Genomic DNA, 19,568 nt, shown 5'->3' on the forward strand with positions numbered 1-19,568 from the left:
TCCGGACGCGCAGGCTCAGCGGCCATGGCTCACGGGCCCAGCCGCTCCGCAGCATGTGGGATCTTCCCGGACCGGGGCACGAACCCGTGTCCCCTGCATCGGCAGGCGGACTCTCAACCACTGCGCCACCGGGGAAGCCCCACCTTACCATTTTTATAATTAAACAGTTGTTTTAAAAAATATATTAATAAATAAAACTATTTGAAGTAAAATGCAAGTAATATGTTTCTTAATTATACATCAGCTCTCAATGAAGCTCTATTTCCTTGTTTAAAAAATTGTTTTTAAATTATAAAAATTATGTATATTTTCTAAATGACAAAGCACTAGTTTATTTCATCTATAATTATGATCTCAGCTATTTAAATATACAAAATTGAAAGCATATTTTTGCAGGGTGCTATATATAGTATGATTTTTTAAAATTTAACTTTATTGATGAAATCATAACTCGACCAATAATAAAATGCAGGTGTGTCTTGATTACCTGAAATCCTCATTTAACTTGGTTTATTTTTTTCTATCACAATTTCGTATTCTGTGTAAGAACAAAGTCTCACTGTGAAAATGTGCTAAAATTTAGGACGGTGTTATTTCTTCAAAGCTACAAGTATGACTTCTTTCCAACCAATATGTTCTAAATTTCAAGGAGGAAAATTGACAGAACTTTCATAAAACCAAAGACTGGCAGAAACAAAGTAAATAATGATAAAACTGAGCAATAGATCACCCAGGAATGTCCCCTGCCAGAAAGAATGTGGCATTTCACCCTCTGAGAAACAAATGGACACTGTCCCACAGAAGACCAGGGCTCCCATGTCAGCATCACTCACTTCTTTATCCTTTCGCCAAAGGAAGCAACTTCATCTAGGATGTTCTGGACACTGATACATACTTCCTGGATGGCATAGATTTTATTTATAAATCCCTTTTTTTCGCTGTCCTAAAATACAATAAAAAAGAGAGAGATTCTATATGAGTAAAGGTATCCTTGAGGGCTTGAATTCTTTTAATTGTCCCACTCTTACATTTTTAAACTTAAATGAACTTCATTTTTGCATATATATAAATGGATACGTGAAGCCCATGAAATTTTTAGGATATGAAAGGAGGTAGAGGAGGAAGAGTACTCAGCATTATGGACCTGTGCTAGTATAAAGGCTGCAAAGCACAAGACTCAGATTCTGTTGCTCTTGCCCTGGTGAACAGAGACATTTCAGCCAGGGGGAGGGGAGGTATAAAGAGATCAGGTCTCAGAATGACCAAATGCGGAATCTGTGCTGACCCTGGACCTACCATGACGCGATACTTAGCAAACCCAGTTTCTTGGCCCCAGCAGCCATACACCTAAGTTTGGTCTTGGCTCCAGATGTTAATAGAAGGGAATGCTGGGTGCAAATGAGAAGACCTGTGAGCCATGAAAACTGCCAAAAAAATTTTAAATAAAAAAATAACAAGGTCAACTGAAATCCAGTAAGTGGCCACTTCTAGACAGCACCTTAGGTAGATCAGATACACAGTTAGCCTGGCCCCGCCTCTTATGAATAATAGTCACATACTTCATGCTCTATTAGTCAGGGTTCTAACTAAACATCCCCCCTCCACTTTGTACTTAATTCTTCATTTTAAAACTTGTGCTAGATTTAAGCAAAGCTGGTGTGTGCTCCAGGGAATGGACGGGTGAGGACTGAGCATAAAGCGCCCAGAGAGTGGTGTGAGCCTGGGAGAAATGGGCACATTTTGTAATTTTAGACCCAGAGGAAGAAACAGCGGTGCCCTTTCACGATAGAAAATTCTGCTTAGTAGCCTGGCATCACAGGCACTTGCCTAGGCTGTTTGGTGGAGACCATCCAACCCATGACTCCATTCCTCCATGCCAGCTTGAATCTCTATGGAAATGTAGATCCAATTTCATTACTTTAACTTCTTTTGAACACTTGCACACTGTGCCAGAACACTTGAGACCTCATGTGGCAGTCAGTGCTTGCTGAAAGCAGCCAGGAAGCTAGAATAATAATGTCGTCATGTTGCACATTTACATACTGACTTTCATTTTAGAAGAGTCTAAAGCACTTTGCACTGTGAACACTTGGCTGGGGCTGGCATCCTGCCACCTTAGAAACTGAGGGCAAGCGAATGACAGGTGTGTGGGCAGCCTCCAAGGACAACAGGGTACAGTGGGACTGAGGACATGGATGCCAGTTTTATAACATGATCTTTAGACACCAGTTACTTAGAGCCCTCATTTTAAATTAAATTCCCATGGGAGATATTGTCTACATTATTCATCTCACTTATACCAAAACGGACTGTAAGGCAATGAGGTAGATGAAATGCATAAGGCTCAGAGTACAGAGAACAATTAGACACTCTCGGAGTCCCCACTGTCTTCAAAAGTTGCCCTTCACGTGTCATTCCAGAACGTGGGTGTATCAATTTCTTGTCTTTTTTCCCTCCCCAGTAATAAAATAAAATGTACTCATTTCACCTATGTAATTGTACATTTTACAATAAAATGGATAACCAGTGGCTCCTTCTAATTCCTTTCATAATTACAAAATTGGTCTGCTCTAATAATCTCCATGGCCTTTAATGTTCTCTCTCAAGCACCAGCTAAGTTCATTTTGTCTATGAAGTAAAGTGCTCTTACAAAATATTTTTCTACATGCAGAATAAATCAAGTTGGAGACAAAGCATGCAGATTATACAATGAAAGTTCACTGAGAATAAATCTTACCAGTTTGAAATTATGAGGTGAAAAATATTTCTTTCACAATAGCAATAAAATATATAAAACACTTAGCCATACCTTAACAAGAAATGTACAGAATCTGTATTAAGAAATTAGAGATACTATGTTTCTGCATTGGAATACTGAATATTAAAAAAATGTATTCTTTTTTTTTTCAGTTGAACATAAAGGTTTAATGCAATGTCAAGCAAATCCTAATGTGTTTGGAGTGGAGTGACATGGGGAGAACTTGATCAAGTGTTTTTAAAATTTATTTGGAAGAATAAATGAATACCTATAGCCAAGTAATGTTTGCAAAAGAGAAATAATGAGAAAGCATTTATTGTACCAGATATTTAAGTAATTAAAATATGAAAGATGAGCATTGAAAGAGAGATCATTGTATGATAAAGCACCATCATAAATCTATCATAAAGAAGGAAGTATTATGTTACTGGGTAATTGTTTTAACTATTTGGGGAAAATTATATTAAATTCTGCCTTAATAAATTCTCAAACCTATTTGTGATAGCTCAAATCTACCCCAGCATCTACCTCAAATTGAGGTATCCCAAATATATACTATATTAATTTAAAAGCAAAAAGCTAAAAATGAATTATAAAAATAGAAAAAGATAGGTAATTTATTTACTGACCTTGGAATAGGAAAGAACTTTCTGAACATACAAGCAGTAAAGAAAATCACAAAGAAAAATAACTGGTAGCAAAAGTTACATAACATTAAAAACATATCAAAAGTTATCATAAATTTAAAAGGCTAAGTGGGAAAAAAATTGCAACAAATATGACAAATGAAGGGATGGGATTACCAATATAGTCAATGAACATCTGAAACAATTTTCATTGCAGTTTTGTTTATAATAACAAAAAGAAAAATCACTAACATGTTGGGTAGAATTAATTATGTTACATACAAATGATAGACTATTAGGAAATCACAAAATATTGCTTAAAGACAGTGAAAATGCTTATGATCTAATAGAAACTGAAAAGAATGGGAAGTAAATGTGATATGGAGTATAATTCTAACTTATTTTTGAAATGAGTAGGATGGAAATAGATGAAGGGAATGTGTCAAAATATTAAAGGTAATGGATGTTTACCTTCCTCATACCTTCCTGTAATATTCAAATTCTTTGCAATTATTATATTTTACTTTTATAATCAGAATAATCCCCTGATTTTCTCCAGTATCATTATTAAAGTAGCATGGATAGAAGACATAAATGAATCAGTATTCACTGGGCATGATTTTACATGGTTTATCTATTTTTTCTTAATGTATTTTTTTGTATTCTAAATTATTTTTAGAAAGAAGTAGAATGTAAATAGATACTCATTAAACACCATAAAGTGCTTTTCACACAGCTCATTCAATCCTCACAACCACCCTACAACACAGATATTTTTCTCCACTTTACAGGAGAGAAAACTGAGGCTCACAGAAAAGTGACAGAGCTTGGATTAGGATTACAACCAGCCAACTCCAGAGTCTGTCCTCTGCACAATATACCATGTGACCTTCCCACTCTACCCAGGAAGATTTCAGTTCCTACCCAGGATCCCTGTGAGATAAACAAGAAGAAAACACTTGCGAACATTTAGAAATTTATTATCGTAAACACCATGATCAGCAAGAAAATGAAATCCGGAAAGTTGATTCAAAAATGGGAAGTGGGGGGGCTTCCCTGGTGGCACAGTGGTTGAGAATCTGCCTGCCAATTCAGGGGACATGGGTTCGAGCCCTGGTCTGGGAGGATACCACATGCCGCGGAGCAACTGGGCCCGTGAGCCACAAGTACTGAGCCTGCGCGTCTGGAGACCGTGCTCCTTAACAAGAGAGGCCGCGACAGTGAGAGGCCCGCGCACTGCGATGAAGAGCGGCCCCCGCTCGCCGCAACTGGAGAAACCCTCGCACAGAAACGAAGACCCAACACAGCCAAAACTAAATAAATAAATTAATTTAAAAAAAAAAAAAGGGAAGTGGAAGATGTGTTAGAAACCACCAGATTTAATGTTAATAATGCCATGTGCAAATATTAAATATGGGATCTTCACTAGTAACGTGTCATTCCAGGCATCTACAAAGACTATTTTTAGTAGATTCTTTAAATCCAAGTACTGATGTTGATTATTGGCTAAAGAGTTTTTAGAAATCTGCTCACTTTTAATTTTCATTCTTCTGCACTCCCACCCTGCACCCACTCCCCTCACCCCTGGCCACCACGGTCCAAAATAAAACAGTCTGGAGTGTTGGCAAAGTTTTCAAGTGCTTTGGGATAAAATTTTTATCTTAAAATCTCTTTCATCAAATTCTATATTCCTCCACTGTGGTCTCCAACCAATGAAGTAATTACTCTTTATATACAGTATATGACCCAAAACTGCAATGGGTAGTGGAATTGCTCTGTGTTGCATTCCAATATTTCACACTTTTTTCACTAATGTTCAATACTTTATTAGTAGAGAATAAATTGGTACATTTCTTTTATTGTCGTTTTTGCTTTCCTTTGTAAACCAGCTTGGATGAAAGAAATATCATAGGGTAGTTAATCATCCAAAGGCTTGGTAGTGACAGTGGTTTTTTTAATGCATTATGAAGGTTTCTTTTGAAGATGTAAAAAGAAAATTACCCATAAAAAAGGACTATAACTATAAATCTGAAAATGTGAGATTTATATTGTACAAGTTTTTCTAATAATTCCATATAATTTCTTAAAATCTTATTTTAAATAGTCCACAAAATATCAATAACTGCACACTTGAAATACAGTGATTCTTTCATTTCACCTATCTTACTATCCTGTATCACAACAGAAAGTTAACTAGATTTTTCCAAAGAAATATCTACTTCCTAGCTGTGAGATGTTTAGGAAACTCTTAAAGACGTGAAGGATCAATATACACTCCTTACATATTTGGAGAATCCTGTTCATTGACTTTCAAACCAAAATGACAAGTGCTCCCATTCACTGATTCGGTTCCAAATGGGAACAAGAAGCCAACGTGATAGGTGTCAGGGTATGTGTACTGTGGGGTTGGGGTCTTCGTGCATCCAGCTGCATCCTGCCACAGTCACTGATGCCAAAGAGGTCACTGTCAGCCCTGCTGACATCATAGAAAATGAATCTCTTGGACACCTGTGCTGTATCGATCACAGCAGGTATACAGAACGTGTTTGCTCAAAATATTGATGTTACAAAATTAATGTTATTTCACTTTCTTTCTAGGTTGAGAGTGTCTTAAGAGTGTTAAGGGAGAGAGCTATTAAGTCTTACATCAGGATGAGCATAAAACAGAACTGTCCCAGGAAACCAGAGCATATGTTCACCTTACTGAGGATTTCACAGAAGAGGCATGCAAATTTGCACCCCAAAGAGCTAATCTGGATCATAACTCTGCTTTTCCTTTAACATCTTGCTGTATAACCTCTGGCAAAGGGGAACAGTAAGACTGATATCTGCTATGAGACATAACTGTTCTAGTTTACTGTTGACTACAGCTCTTCTGTGAGCAAACTGAACCTCACAGAGCACAAAGTGTACATTGTGTTGGAATATGTTTAGGGTTCACGTGATTTATTTTTTATGCTAAAGATGGTTTTGGTGCACAGCTTTCTTACTTCACTCAGTAAAATGCCCTGCAAAACAGACTTCCTCTCAGATCTATGCTTCTAACCTATGGAAATAGCAGACATGAGGTACAGATTGAATAAAGGCACACAAAGTAGTGAAATGTTTTCTCTGTGCCAATATTCCTTCTTTTTCAGATATAGAAAACTACCCTTCAGCCTGAAATCTAGAGCACTGAAATTCTCCCAAAGAGCAACTTAACAACTCACAGAGACTCTTGACTACTGAATCTTATCTCAGTGTCTTACACAGTTTTTATGATATCAAATCTTACCCAGGTTACTGGGTGCCTTGGCTCTTTTCCTGATATTAACCTTGAAAATAGGAACTCTTCATTGAAACATTAAAGGATTCTGAGATATGGTTAAGGTTAAGAAGACAGATGGAGACCATTTAAGACAGTATATTTTCTCTTAAAAAATAAAACATTTCTCAAAAACATTTACATTTCAGGGTTATAAAGAGGACTAAGTTAAATAAGATAAGCCATGTAGAGCTCTTAGTACAATGCCTGGTACAAAAAACTATTAGTAGTAGTAGTAGTAGTAGTAGTAGTAGTAGTAGTAGTAGTAATAAAACTATGTATACAATTCCTTATTAAGAGAATTCAAATTATTTTTATCTATTTTTGCTCATATTAAAAACAAAATTTTGAAATAATAGAGAGAATTCCTAAATATATGAAACCTTTTAGGCATGTTTAGTTTTACCCCAGATGACTTAGTGTTAACTTGTCAGTTTCCATTTTAGAAAATGGTATTAGATTCTTTATAATGTTACATTGAGAAGACTTTTTTCCCCTTCTGCTGCCTCTACACATTTTTTTATCCAGAATGAGTATTTACCTCATCTTAATTTTTTGCTTCCTCTGTTCAAGGTACTAAGCTCTTCAGTACTCACTTTCTACAGTACAATTTTTAATCACATTTAGTTGTGCCTTGCCCCATTAATTTAATGTTATGTTTTTTGCATGTAACTTTAAAGGTGATTGTAAAATAACAAAAATTTGGAATGAGATATCCCCTGGGCTAGGCAATGTAAACAACAGGCATTTAAAAATGGCAGCTGGCACTCTTAAGGTTCTGATGAAAGCCAGGAAAGAAAGAATGGAAGGAAAGGAAGGGAAAAGAAAGGGAGGAAGGAAGGAAGGAAGGAAGGAAGGAAGGAAGGAAGGAAGGGAGAGGGAAAGAACTGGAAGAAAGAAAGAGAAAGAAAGAAAGAAGGAAGGAAGGAAGGAAGGGAAAGGAAGAGGAAGGGAGGGAGGGAGGAAGGGGAAGGAAAAGAAAGAAAGAAGGGAAGGAAGAGGAAGGAAGGAAGGAGATAAAAGGAAGAAAGAGCAAAAAGAGAGAGGAGGAAACTGAGGGAAAGAGAAAGTGGAAGGGGGAGAGGAAAACCTGAAGAGGAGACACCCCATGGGATGGAAGGAGGAGGGGGAGGAGATGGAGAGAGTCCGGGAGGTGAATAAGAGGAAGGGAAGGAACATATCTTCTATCAGATAAGAAAATGACTTGAAGCCAAGGCAAAAATAAAACTTGTTGACTACTCATGTTAAGTTCTAATTAAGCAAAAATAATTATTTGTAAAAAGCTATACATAAAATGTTAAATTTCCATTAAATATAAATGTAGATTAACCTTACAGAAAGCACCCAGGGGATGCAGATGTACCTGTTGTCAGGAGGGAGAGCTCCCTGGAGCTAAATATCTTGCTTGACAAAGCCCTCATCATGTAGACCCTAAGGGACTTGCCTATCTCCCTCTTCCTAATGATTTAAGAAAACTCCTTATAACTACCCTGATAGTTCTTGAAAGCTCTTGCAAGATTAGGACTATATATCAGTATCAAAACCTTTAACTTAATCTCCTTGCCAGCAGGCAGGAAGTATGCTTTCCAGAGAGCATTTCCACAGATGATCCCCTCTCAAGGCTTTCTGTCCCAGGAGAAACTCTGCTTTCAGATGGACTCTCAAGTGCAAGGGCCAGAAGGCCTGGCTCTGGGCTAACCTTGATCAAAGCCACACCAGAAGCTGTGAGGCTGCTGTTCCCAAGTAACCAGACAGGAAAATAAGTGACAAAGTATACTTTCACCCGGGACAGTACAATACAAGTGTTGAGATAAAAATTCTGTAAAGTCAAAATGAACACATTGTGGAAAGGTTTAGAGAATATGAAAGCACACTCAGGCTTATGGTGGCCTACGACAAGTTACTGCTTGTCCTTAGATCCCATGTGAAAAAAAAAAAAAAAGGTTAAATAAGTATGTCCTAAACTCCCTTCTGGTGACAAATTAGCAGGTTTACAGAGAAGATACCAAGGGTGTGTTAACAGCCTCTGCCGCTGGTAGCCATTTGAAAGCTTATTTGAGGACATTGCTGGTGGATGGAATTTCTCCTGCCCTTTCTATGGGGTCAGTACTGTAAGCCTGAGTGACAACAGGGAACAGAAGCACTGGCTTGTTTCTGAATCCAAACAGCAATGCCAGGAGAGTTCTTCTTTATCCCAACTTCTAATGAGAAAGTTGGGTGTACGCGTGTGTGTTTTTAAAACCCTCTTTTGAAATCATTTGTTTCATTTCCAAATGTGTTTTTAAATCTGATTAGAGTTCAAATGCACAGCTGAGAGGGCAACTGAGTTTAGAGAAGGCTATGAGCCTTCTGGATGACCACAGTCTTAGAGGATGACTAGATTTCTGACTAACTGGCTCTGTGGCTAAGCCTGGTTCAGATCCCACCTCCATAATTGCCTTAACTGTGTGGTTTTGACCAATTTACTTATCTTCATCTGTAAAATGGGGGTGATAATGGAACCTACCTCAGTGATGGTTATAAAATTAAATGAGTTTAATCCATTTAAAAGCATTTACCCCAAATGTCTAGAACATAGGAAGTGCTCAGTACATATTAGGCATTAACATTATCAACAATTTGAAGAGACTGAAAAGGAAGTACAAAAAAACTTAAATGCTAAATTTATTAAATCTCTATAAAGATGACAGAGTTTTCTCCCTTATTATTTATGATATATCTAAGGAAGAGTGTGTTTATATAATTTCTTTGTCATCTAATACAATCAGATTATCTCACACGTATCGTTTTACACGATCCTTGCAATGGTCACACAAGGGTAAAGGGATTATTCTCATTCCCTAATGAGCAAACCAAAGACCAGATGCCTCTCATCCCAACTCAAACTTCTACCCCAACCTATGCTCACTCTCCTTCGGTGCCTCCAGCCATATCTGTTGTCATCTGAGATATGGGATTTGAAAAATGAGGAGTAAATTCACCTGTTTACAATATGCCCCTCATCCTGAAAGTTGCACACTCTCTAAGGCCAAAGCTCATGCAAAGCACACACCTTTTTCCCCCGTGAATTTTCTGTCAGCCCTTATGCAGGTAACACCTCCCATTAGAATCAGTGACTTGTTCTTCAACAAGGCTCATGGCTGAATCAAGGCCAGAATTTATTATTTTATCTTAAACAGCACGAGCTTTGTTGCTAATCTACTTACTAAAGTAGTTAAAAAAAAAAATTCCTTTTACTCCAAAAAGCATGTACACGAAGGTGTGGAACCTTCAAGGATGTTTTCTTCAATAGATTTGTTATGAAAATCATTCACCTGTAGAGGACTTTATAAAGCATTTTTAACTTATCTTCCCACTTGGATGGCAGGGTCAGGTGGTTTTGCCATTTTATGGATAAGGAAAGTGAGGTTTGGAGAAGTTAGGATCTCATTACTCTAGTTAGAAAGAGTTCCTGGGACTTTAACCCAGGTCTCGTAACTGAAACTGGGCTCCTTTCAGGTCACTGTCAAAAAGCCATCAAGTCACATATGGTATTTCTTCACTACATTGTTTTAGACATTTAAACTTGGCTCTTCCCAAAAACTAATCTTGAGTTTAATCAAATTGTCTGAGCAAAGAATCATATTAGTATTATAAAAGCAATGCTCTTTGTGACATCTCCAAGACTGAGTAAGGATTGCTTTGTGAAATCCGGAGGCTATTTTTCTTTACAAATATTTTACAGGACGAACTTGTACCTTTCTGAAAAAGCACATCTGTTGTAAATTACTCCCTTACAGAAAGAGAGAGAATCACCATCCTTTCTTCCCATCTGAGCTTAAAAGAGATTTGTTGACATATTCTAAGGCCGGCATAGACAAAACAGCACAGGAAAGAGGAGGCGGTCAGCAGGACCAGGACTTGGCTTTGCTTAAACTAATTCCACATGCCCCATGAACCATTAGCTGTTTTTTATTTCCTGCTCTAAAGATCAGTAGTGAAAATAATCTGGGGTAGGGAAAAGCTGCACTTATTATTTTTTTTTTCCCCCAACAAGATGCTGTGTTAGCAAATAGAACATATGAGCCACCTTCAGCAAACCAAGGTCTTTAATAATCCATTTTTCAAACACTACCGGTATTTCCGTTCCAAACAGAGATGGACTGTGACTGGAATCAATTTCATCATTTGTATGGTTACAATTGCCAAGTTTCTGGAAATAATCGCCATTTAAATATTGGATAATTTTTTTTTTTTACATGAAGCCAACAACAGTTTTACTGCGATTTAATTTCTGTGATTTGTTTGTTTGCTGTAAATTTTCAGTGTTCTGAGTGCATGATGTTTGAGAATAGGGAAACGTCTTAAGAACAAATCAGGGAAAAAGCAATGTCAAAGTTGTGTTAATGGCCTGACTTGAATCCACCAAACAAGGGAGATTAGCGTTAGGAAAAAACAATTTGTTCTACCATTTGGGGCTTTTCTCCCTCAGTTTCCCTTTAAACTGAATAATCTAATATCATCTACCATATTCAGACCTGGGCATAATGTAGCAAATCAAGGACAAGATTGAGAACTCAATTGTCCCCTTTAAGAGGATAATTGGTCTCTTCAATGAAATTCAACAAAACAGAGGTGATGTCAGTACAAATAAAGGGCCTGGTGAATTTGGAGGAAACTAGACCCTCTTTCTCTATTGATGCTATATGTAGCACATACCTGAAAAACAACTTTGTGCTCTGTGGGATGCTGCATATATTTGGGGTGGGCCTATCTCCTAAACCTCTTCCTTACTGCAGACTAAATCACAAAAACAGGCTCATCCTGCAGTCAACCTGGAAGAAAAGAGCAAAGGCCCACTTTACTGCACTGATGGCAATATGTTGTTTACTTAGTTGTGTGGATCATGGTCTGTCTTTCAGTTTATTTGCAGAGGGGGAGAAGGAAGTGGGAAAGGGCAAGAAAAACACGCGAATCAATTTGCAAAAGTATCTCAAATTCTTACACTAGAGAGGGCCATTTATTTAATAGGATAAAATAAGTCCTCTACAAATGGTAGTTTATGTATCTGTATTTAAATGTTCTGTACTTAAAGTAAAAGTAGGATGGACATGGATCCAGGCTATGTTGTACTTATCCTAATCAGGCAGATGGCTGTTGTGGGCTTGAATCCTGTTGTGCATTTTACAGCTGTGTGACCTTATATAAGTTATTTAACCTCTCAGGTACTCAGTTTCTCCATCAGTAAGATGGAGATAATGTCTACCTGAGTGTTGATATGGGGACAGAAAGAAATCATGTATATAAAGCAACTAGCACATTAGTAGACATTAAATAATGATTAGTTTCCTTCTCCCCACTAATTGTCTTTCTTCCCAAGGGGTAACACTTTCTATTTTTGCCTAGTTTCTCCCTCTCTCTCTTATTTTCCTTCCTTCCTTTCTCCCTCCCTCCCTTCCTTCCTTCCTTTCTCTCTTTTCCTCCCTCCCTCCCTCCTTCTCTGTCTCTCTTTCTTTCTTTTTGAAGTTTGCATTTAGAAGCCTGATGATCACTAGTTTCATTCACATTACCTCCCCATTTGAGCAGTATTGTTTAGCCAAATCTCAGTCCATCTCCTTTATTCCTTTATTCAATAAAGACTTACTGAATTGCAGCTACGTATAAGACACTATTCAAAGCTCTGGGCATACAGTGATAAACAAGACAGCACCAAACAAACGTATAAGTAAATGAAGAAGGAAAAGAGCAGAAAGTGAAAAACGCAATGAAGAGACTTGAACTGGGTGCATGTGCTGGACAGTGATCCAGAGGTCAGGGAGGGCTGCTCTGAGGACGAACTTCACAGTTGAGACCTGTTTCGGTCAGGAAAATAGAAACTACTTTAGGTATTTCAAATAACCAGAATTTCACACAGAGAAGTGGTTACCCTGCTGATGGAAGAAGTGAGAATAAGAGTGTGATAGACATCGGCAATGCAGGAAGCCTACCCAAGGGAGGGGATGTTACTGGGGCCCAGATGCTAGACCATGTGGACGAACCATGACCAGAGCTGGAGCCATGGCTGGCGCTGCTTGGCAGAACTTGGGATTGTGGAGGAGAGGCTGTCTCTGGAAAATGCCTCCAGAAGCGGTGGGGGAAGAGGAAAGACACACAGAGAGAGAAGGAAATCCTCCTGTTTTTTTTCTTCTTCCCTCCTTCCAGCATCTCCCATTTGGCCAAGTCCCCCAAAAGCTATTGTCAAGGGAGCTGGAAAATGTGGTGTGAGGGAGAAGGGTGGGTGGGGACCAACGTGGAAGGAAAGAGGTGATAACCAGAACAAGGAGGGAACTATCCAGGAAAAGATCAGGGGAACCAGTACAGGCAATACAAATGCACTAAGGGATAAACAAACTGAACTTGTTTTGGGAAACAAAGGATGCGCAGACATGGTAGCCAGGTGAAGCAATGAGTGGAATAGGAAGATATCAGAGAAACAGGCGATGCTACAGAAGGCCTTGTAAACCAAAGTAAGCCGTGGAGATTTTATTCTAAGCATGATGGGAAGCCATCGGAGTGTTCCAACCAGGGAAATAACATGAGCTAATTTACATTTTTAAAAGACCATTTAGGCATAATGTAGAGGGAAAACAAGATAGGAGGTTATTGTTGTAGTCCGCAAGGGAACATGCCTACTTGCTCTAAGACAAGGTAGGCCTATTCAGGATGTTTCAGAAGTAAGGTCGCCATAGACATGTTACTGGATTGGATCTGCGAGGTGAGAAAAAGAGAAATCAAAGAACTGCCTACATTCTTGGTTGAGGGACTGGGTAAAGGAGGCTGGTTTTATTGAGCTAGAGAAGAGGAGAGGAAGAGCATACTTAGGAGAAAAGGAGATGAAAAGCTGCGCTTGGACCATGAAAAAGCATGCCTGTTGGCTATTCAGGAGGTGATATCAATAGGTGGATGGATATATGAGTCAGGGCCAGAGACACAGATTTGAAAGTCCTTGGCATTTAGAAGGCCCACAGAGTCATGGGAATAGGAGTCACCCAGGGACAGGAAAAGGACAGAGCCCCAAGGCACAACAAAGCTTAGCTGTTGGGCAGATCAGGAGGAGCCAGCAAAGGAGACTGAAAAAGTCTGAAGTAGAAGAAAAATTAGGAAGACGCATCTCAGAAGTCAAAAGGAAGCGTTTCAAGGAGGGAGGGGTAATCTCTCTGAAACTCCGCTGCAGCAAGGTCAAGAAGTGCCTGCCAATGGATTCGGCAAATGGAGTTTATTGACAAAAGAAATTTTGGTTCAGTGGTGGGGACAGAAGCTTAGGATAGACTGAGCAGCAAATGTGAGTGAAAAGCAGACACATTGTAAACACCTGTCTCAGAAAGTGGAGAGTATATATGTATGGGGTCAAAGAGGGGATTTTTTTTTTTTTTTTGGAAGATGAGAAACGCAGCCTTACTCAAATTCTGATCTGCATTTTAACAATATCCCCGGGTGATTCCTACACACGTTAACGTTTGAGAAGTGCTCTGCTACTGTGTGTCACCTGCTCTTGGAATCATCTAGCATAGAGGAGAAAGGGATGCTGCAGGAAAGGGGCACTAACTGCAGGGGCGACGCGTGTGGGAAGGGATGGGACTGAGCCCAGTGGAGGGAGAGGCAGGGATACCTCCTCCCTGTGACGGGAGGAAAGGGAAGGAAAGAGTGCGGTGCACGTGAAGTAGGTCTGAGATTTGGCGGAAGAAAGACGTGAACAGGCGGGGGGTTCCTAAGTGCTTCTGCTTTCTCAGTGATGCAGGCGGCAAAATCATTCGCTGAGAGCGAGCTGGGGCAGCGGCTGGTAGAAGCTGGTGGAGAGGCAGCGGGCGTGAAACTGTCTTTTCACTGGGAAATACAGTCTTTCTCAGGTCTGTTCACAGGCTTTGTCAGGTGATTTATAGGAGCTCTGCACTGTCCTCCTTGCTATTGATTTTGCATTTCAGTCTCTTTCACTGCCATTATAAAATTAAGAATTTTATCAATCTTGCCTAGCCAGTCTTTTTTTTAAACCCCCTTTTATGAAGTTTAAAAGGATGTCATGTACCGTACTGTTAAAATGCCTCAACCCGAATTTTGTTTAAGAGCCACGATTTGCTCCTCTAAAGAGAAAAACAGACCCTTCTTTTGCATCAAGACTCCCCAGCAGAACTGGTGATCCAGCCTGCACTTGAGCCAAAACCTGGTGCCAAAGAACAAGAAGATATGGCTCTATTTATCTTTCTTTCTCACCAATTCCTGCTTATTCCTGGCTCTTTTGATCTCTAAGGGCACTAAAGACAGTTCTTGGCTAAGTAACTGAATAAACAATCTAGAATTTGGCCAGGTCGCAGGTAGTTTAGGTTTGTTTCATTATGCTGGCACGATGGCAGAAATCAGTCTCTAAGGTATGTCAACGGCCCCATCAGATTTATATTGTCTGTCAGGGAGTTATGTGCTGCTCCCAAGTAGGAGAAAAGGATCTTTGTTGACCTCCAGGTGCGTTTGCATCCACAGGTCACAGTAAAGAAGAAAAACAAAAAGGTTACTACTGTCCCACCACAAGCTGTTCTAGTTTTAGTAAAGTGTGTTATACTAGGTCTGGCTCTTGAAATAAACATCCCTCAAGTCTATATTCTGACTGGACCTTCTACCCCCAGTCCTGTTTGTGCCGGAGATGCCAGCATCACATAAGAATGAGGAACTGTTTTCCATGGAAGCTGAAAGAATTGGTGACAGAGAAGGCCCTGCACACAGGGGGTGACCCAGAGGCAAGTTTCAAAGCCATAACAGGTAGAAGAAGGATCTCATTGGGCATCTCACAAAGGTCCCCCTACCTGCCGTCTGTAAGTTACATGCCTCTCATCCTATGAACCCCATTCTTCCCTGCTAAACCCCCTACTCCCATGTGTTTCAGAAGGGAATTAGAAATAGATATTTATTACCATTTGAAACCTCTACAGTAAAATCATAAACACTTTGAGTTCTGAATCACAGTTAATGTTAGCAACTCGAGCCAAACACACACACACACACAAATTGCATGAGAATCTGACCAACATAAAATCAAGTACCTGTTTTGAAAACATATGAAGAAAACCTCCAATAGCTAGGAGTTGGGAAATAGTGCTGCTGCAAGAGGGTGTGATTTACTTCTAGTACTTTTCTTTGAGTACACTTTCCAGGAGGACAAAGAAAAATATTTTAGGTATACTTCCTCTCAGAGATTAATAAATCACTACATACTTAAAGGGATTTAAGATCATTTTGAGTCTAATATGATAAATTAACCCTGAATTTGTAAAGCATTTTGCCTTCTCTCGGTATATAGTAATTTCTCAAAAATGTTACTTATTACCATTTTAAATATTATCACTATTATTTTTGTTACTATCACTGAGGGTTGGAAGATAGAGTACAATAAATGTCGACTTTCCCTACCCAATTTTTGGTGTTTCTATGATATCAGGTATATGCAAATGTTTAAATGCCTCTGTTAACGAAAGCGCCCTTATTGTAAGCATAAAAGTTACAACAATCTGCTCTTCCTCAAACACCCTGTGCGGAGTTGATAGAAATTATTTTTAACCTTCTGGTTTGTGTGGCTTTTTGGCACATCTACCAGTATTATGAATTAGATATTTTATCTGAGCCAAACTGCTGCTACGCATAAATACAAATAGAATTATCATCCTCCAGACAGATAGTTAGCTGGGGGAAAACAAAGACCACATTATAAATTGACATTTTAAAAAAAGAATTTTTATTATTCACTTTATTAGTCCAAATGCCAAAGTCTTCCTTCTAATCTCTGCATTCTTGTTTTTCTATTTCTGAGGATCATTTAAATACTTTTCTTTAGGAAATGGGCATTTACTTATTTCCTCTAGCTTAGCAGAGATAATGGGCAATATCAACTGAAAATGTAAAACATTGATGCCAGGTATTAACGTAAGGTCATTTTGTGGAAGAGACACCTAGTGGCACACATCCTGTGAGTTTCATCAGTACGGGGGAGAAGTTAGTCCTCAGTGACTGCATTTAAGAAACATGGTTTAAGAAATATTTTTTTTAATATTGCTGATTGCTATGAATTTTTTTTTGGCCAGGATAAAATATTCATCTATCTAAATGGTTTGTATATTTCACCTTAGTACCCTATTAGCTTAATTGAGAAATTAACATTTTAGTCACTTAGTCATATCATTCACTTATAAAAAATGTTTTTATAAATTAAAGTCTTATACCTTCAAAATTTAAAGCTTAATTTTATACATTTACTTATAGAGTAATTCTATCTATTCCAAATATGACAGATTTGATCATTCTCATCTACTTTATTATTTAAACAAGCTCATTGTGTTTAGAGTGTTAAAAATTAATTGGAACACACATCAGAAAATTATTTTGTGAAATCAGTATTAAAAAAAATTTTTTTAATGCCATTGAAGCTAGAGAGCAAGGAGGAGCAGATAATTTTTCATTAAAAGTCCTGCTTTATCTTATTTGCAGGAATCATATGAGTGATGAGAAATTTCTCAGGGCCAGAAGGTGGACATCAAAAGGTTTGTGGCTTTAGGCAAACATCCAAAACCCATACTAATGTAATAAGTTCTGCGGTGTCCTCAGGCACAGCAATACAATCGATAGAGGATTTCCATCTTCTTCCCTTGGAACAAAATTCTAGAGGTCACAGAGAGGGTCTGTGTATACTTTGTATCAGCACGAGGTAGGTGCTAATCATTGTGGTTTTTGGATGGTCACAGCTCCTCAGGCAGTACTCCCTCCCCATATTAATAAAATGGGATGATCTATATCTTAAGGGATCATTAGTAGGATTAAGTAAATTGTTTGTCTAAAAAACTAGTCCCTTCTCTATTTCTAAACCAACTTTTAATTCTTCATTCACACCCAGGACACAGTGATGGATGTGGGAGAAGCAGAAGCTGGAGGGAGGCATCCTGAGAGTCTTCTATATGCCAGGTCTTGGGCTAAACTCTTCACTTGCATTAGAAATATACTCTACGAACAACCCTGCACAGATCATACTATTAGCCTCATTTTGCAGATGGAGAAATATAATCTTAGAAAGATCACAGAATATGTAAGTTGCTGCATGGGGACCAGAACCTAGATCTGTCTGTAGTCAAAAACAAGGAAAAAACGAGAATCAGGTCTAATGTTACAGAAAAGATCTCAATGTAACTATAACTCCATTCAATCAAATAAACCCTAATCCTCCTTCTGTGATCCTTCCTAAATGCAGAGTGGTACTGCAATTAGCATTCAAATTATCCCCTCATGTACCTCCAATACTCACTAAATGTACCAGCTGCCACTTACACACCACCACCATCCTTTCCAGAATTTCTGTAAGCACTGCTGATCAAATGTAAACACTCACTAGTACTCATTAAAATAGCTATTCATTCTTCTATAGATAAGCATGGAATGAAAAACACGAATTTTTTTTAGGATGCAGTCTTACAACACTTAGTGTCCCTCTTTTCAATCATAGAAAGAGTACATGTTTATTGTGTAAAATTTCGAAAATAAAAACAAGCACAGAAGAAAGTAAACACCTATGGTAAACATTAACATTTTAGAAAATATTCTTCCAGTCTCCTTTCTGTTTATTAATCTTTCTATGATTATTAATCATGTGTTTATTATGTGTCAGATGCTAAGGATTCAATGAACAAGACAGTCTTGATCCGAATCCCTGATATTTAACATATAAATTTATTGCATTTTACAAAGGAGATGTGTAGTATGCGCACTTATGCACATATTTCATGCCTTTCATGGCTAAATGCTGAACATTTCATTGACTCCCCTATTTTATCATTATAAATAATGATACAACGAACATCTTTGTGCATAACTCTTTGGTACGTCTTTTATGATACCCTCAAGCTAAAGTCCTAGAACTTGAAATGCAGGATTGAAGGATATACATGTATCTATATGTTTTTTAAACCAAAAAATACGTTTTTAAAAAAATATAGATAATATATGTTCAGATGTATGGAAAAGCCTCCCTTTTGCTCCCTGGCTCCCGGCCAATTTGCTTCCCTTTCTGGAAGGAACTAATGTCATCAATTTCTTGCATATTCTCCCAGAGATTATTCTATGCATAGCCAAGCAAATATTGTAGTCATGAGCGTATGTGTGTGTCTGTGTGTGTGTCTATTCTTTCAGGCACAAATAGTGCCATATTATAAACATTGCCATGCCCTTCTTTCTTACTTAACTATGGATTATACCTATATCTATCTATCTATATAGATATGATTGTTTCATATCAGTGCTAAAAAACTTCCTCATTCTTACAACTGCATAATAGTCCATTGTACTGACGACTATAATTTTTTAAATCAGCTTTCCCTTAGTGGATATTTAGGTTCTTTACCAACATTTTGCTACTACAAAAAAGTAGAAGCAAAGAATACCTTGTGTATATGATAATTTCACACATGTGTAAGTACATCTGTAGGATAAACTTGTGGAAGTGGAATTGTTTTGGCCAGAGGATTTGTGTTTTTGTAATGTTGATGCCCACTGCCAAATCGCCTTCCAAAAGAGATTGTACCCTTCCCACTCTCACCAGGAAGACCCGGAGGTGCCCGATTCCTTGCCAGGCTGTAACAAAGACGTGCCTCTTCTGTCCCTTGTGTTTTCAAGAATATTTGGAGACCCAGACTAGTTGCTGTGGCAGCTCCATAGTGTCAGTTTTTACACTTTTAATCAAGTATTTGTCTACGTTATGTTTTGTATTAACTATGAAGTAATACTTAAACTTACGTTTGTATTTGTAGTAAGTAATAATAATTGTGATTTATAGGACTATTGAGTATGTAATATATATTAGACAAGAGGATGGTTTTCCTCTGGCTCTAGAAATGGT

General features: G+C 38.2%; 1 protein-coding gene across 11 annotated transcripts in view; it reads right to left on the minus strand.

Annotated features, from left to right (window-relative positions):
- MCTP1 (multiple C2 and transmembrane domain containing 1) overlaps positions 1–19,568 on the minus strand; it is a 594,606-nt gene that overhangs the window by 19,719 nt on the left and 555,319 nt on the right. For all 11 annotated transcript variants that reach the window (XM_055086668.1, XM_055086667.1, XM_055086666.1 and 8 more), the window contains one exon: positions 834–943. In XM_055086668.1, coding sequence (XP_054942643.1) covers positions 834–943 — 110 coding nt within the window. The remainder of the gene's footprint in view (positions 1–833; positions 944–19,568) is intronic.

The sequence above is a fragment of the Physeter macrocephalus genome, chromosome 8 (assembly GCF_002837175.3).
Source record: "Physeter macrocephalus isolate SW-GA chromosome 8, ASM283717v5, whole genome shotgun sequence".
Classification (NCBI taxonomy): domain Eukaryota; kingdom Metazoa; phylum Chordata; class Mammalia; order Artiodactyla; family Physeteridae; genus Physeter; species Physeter macrocephalus.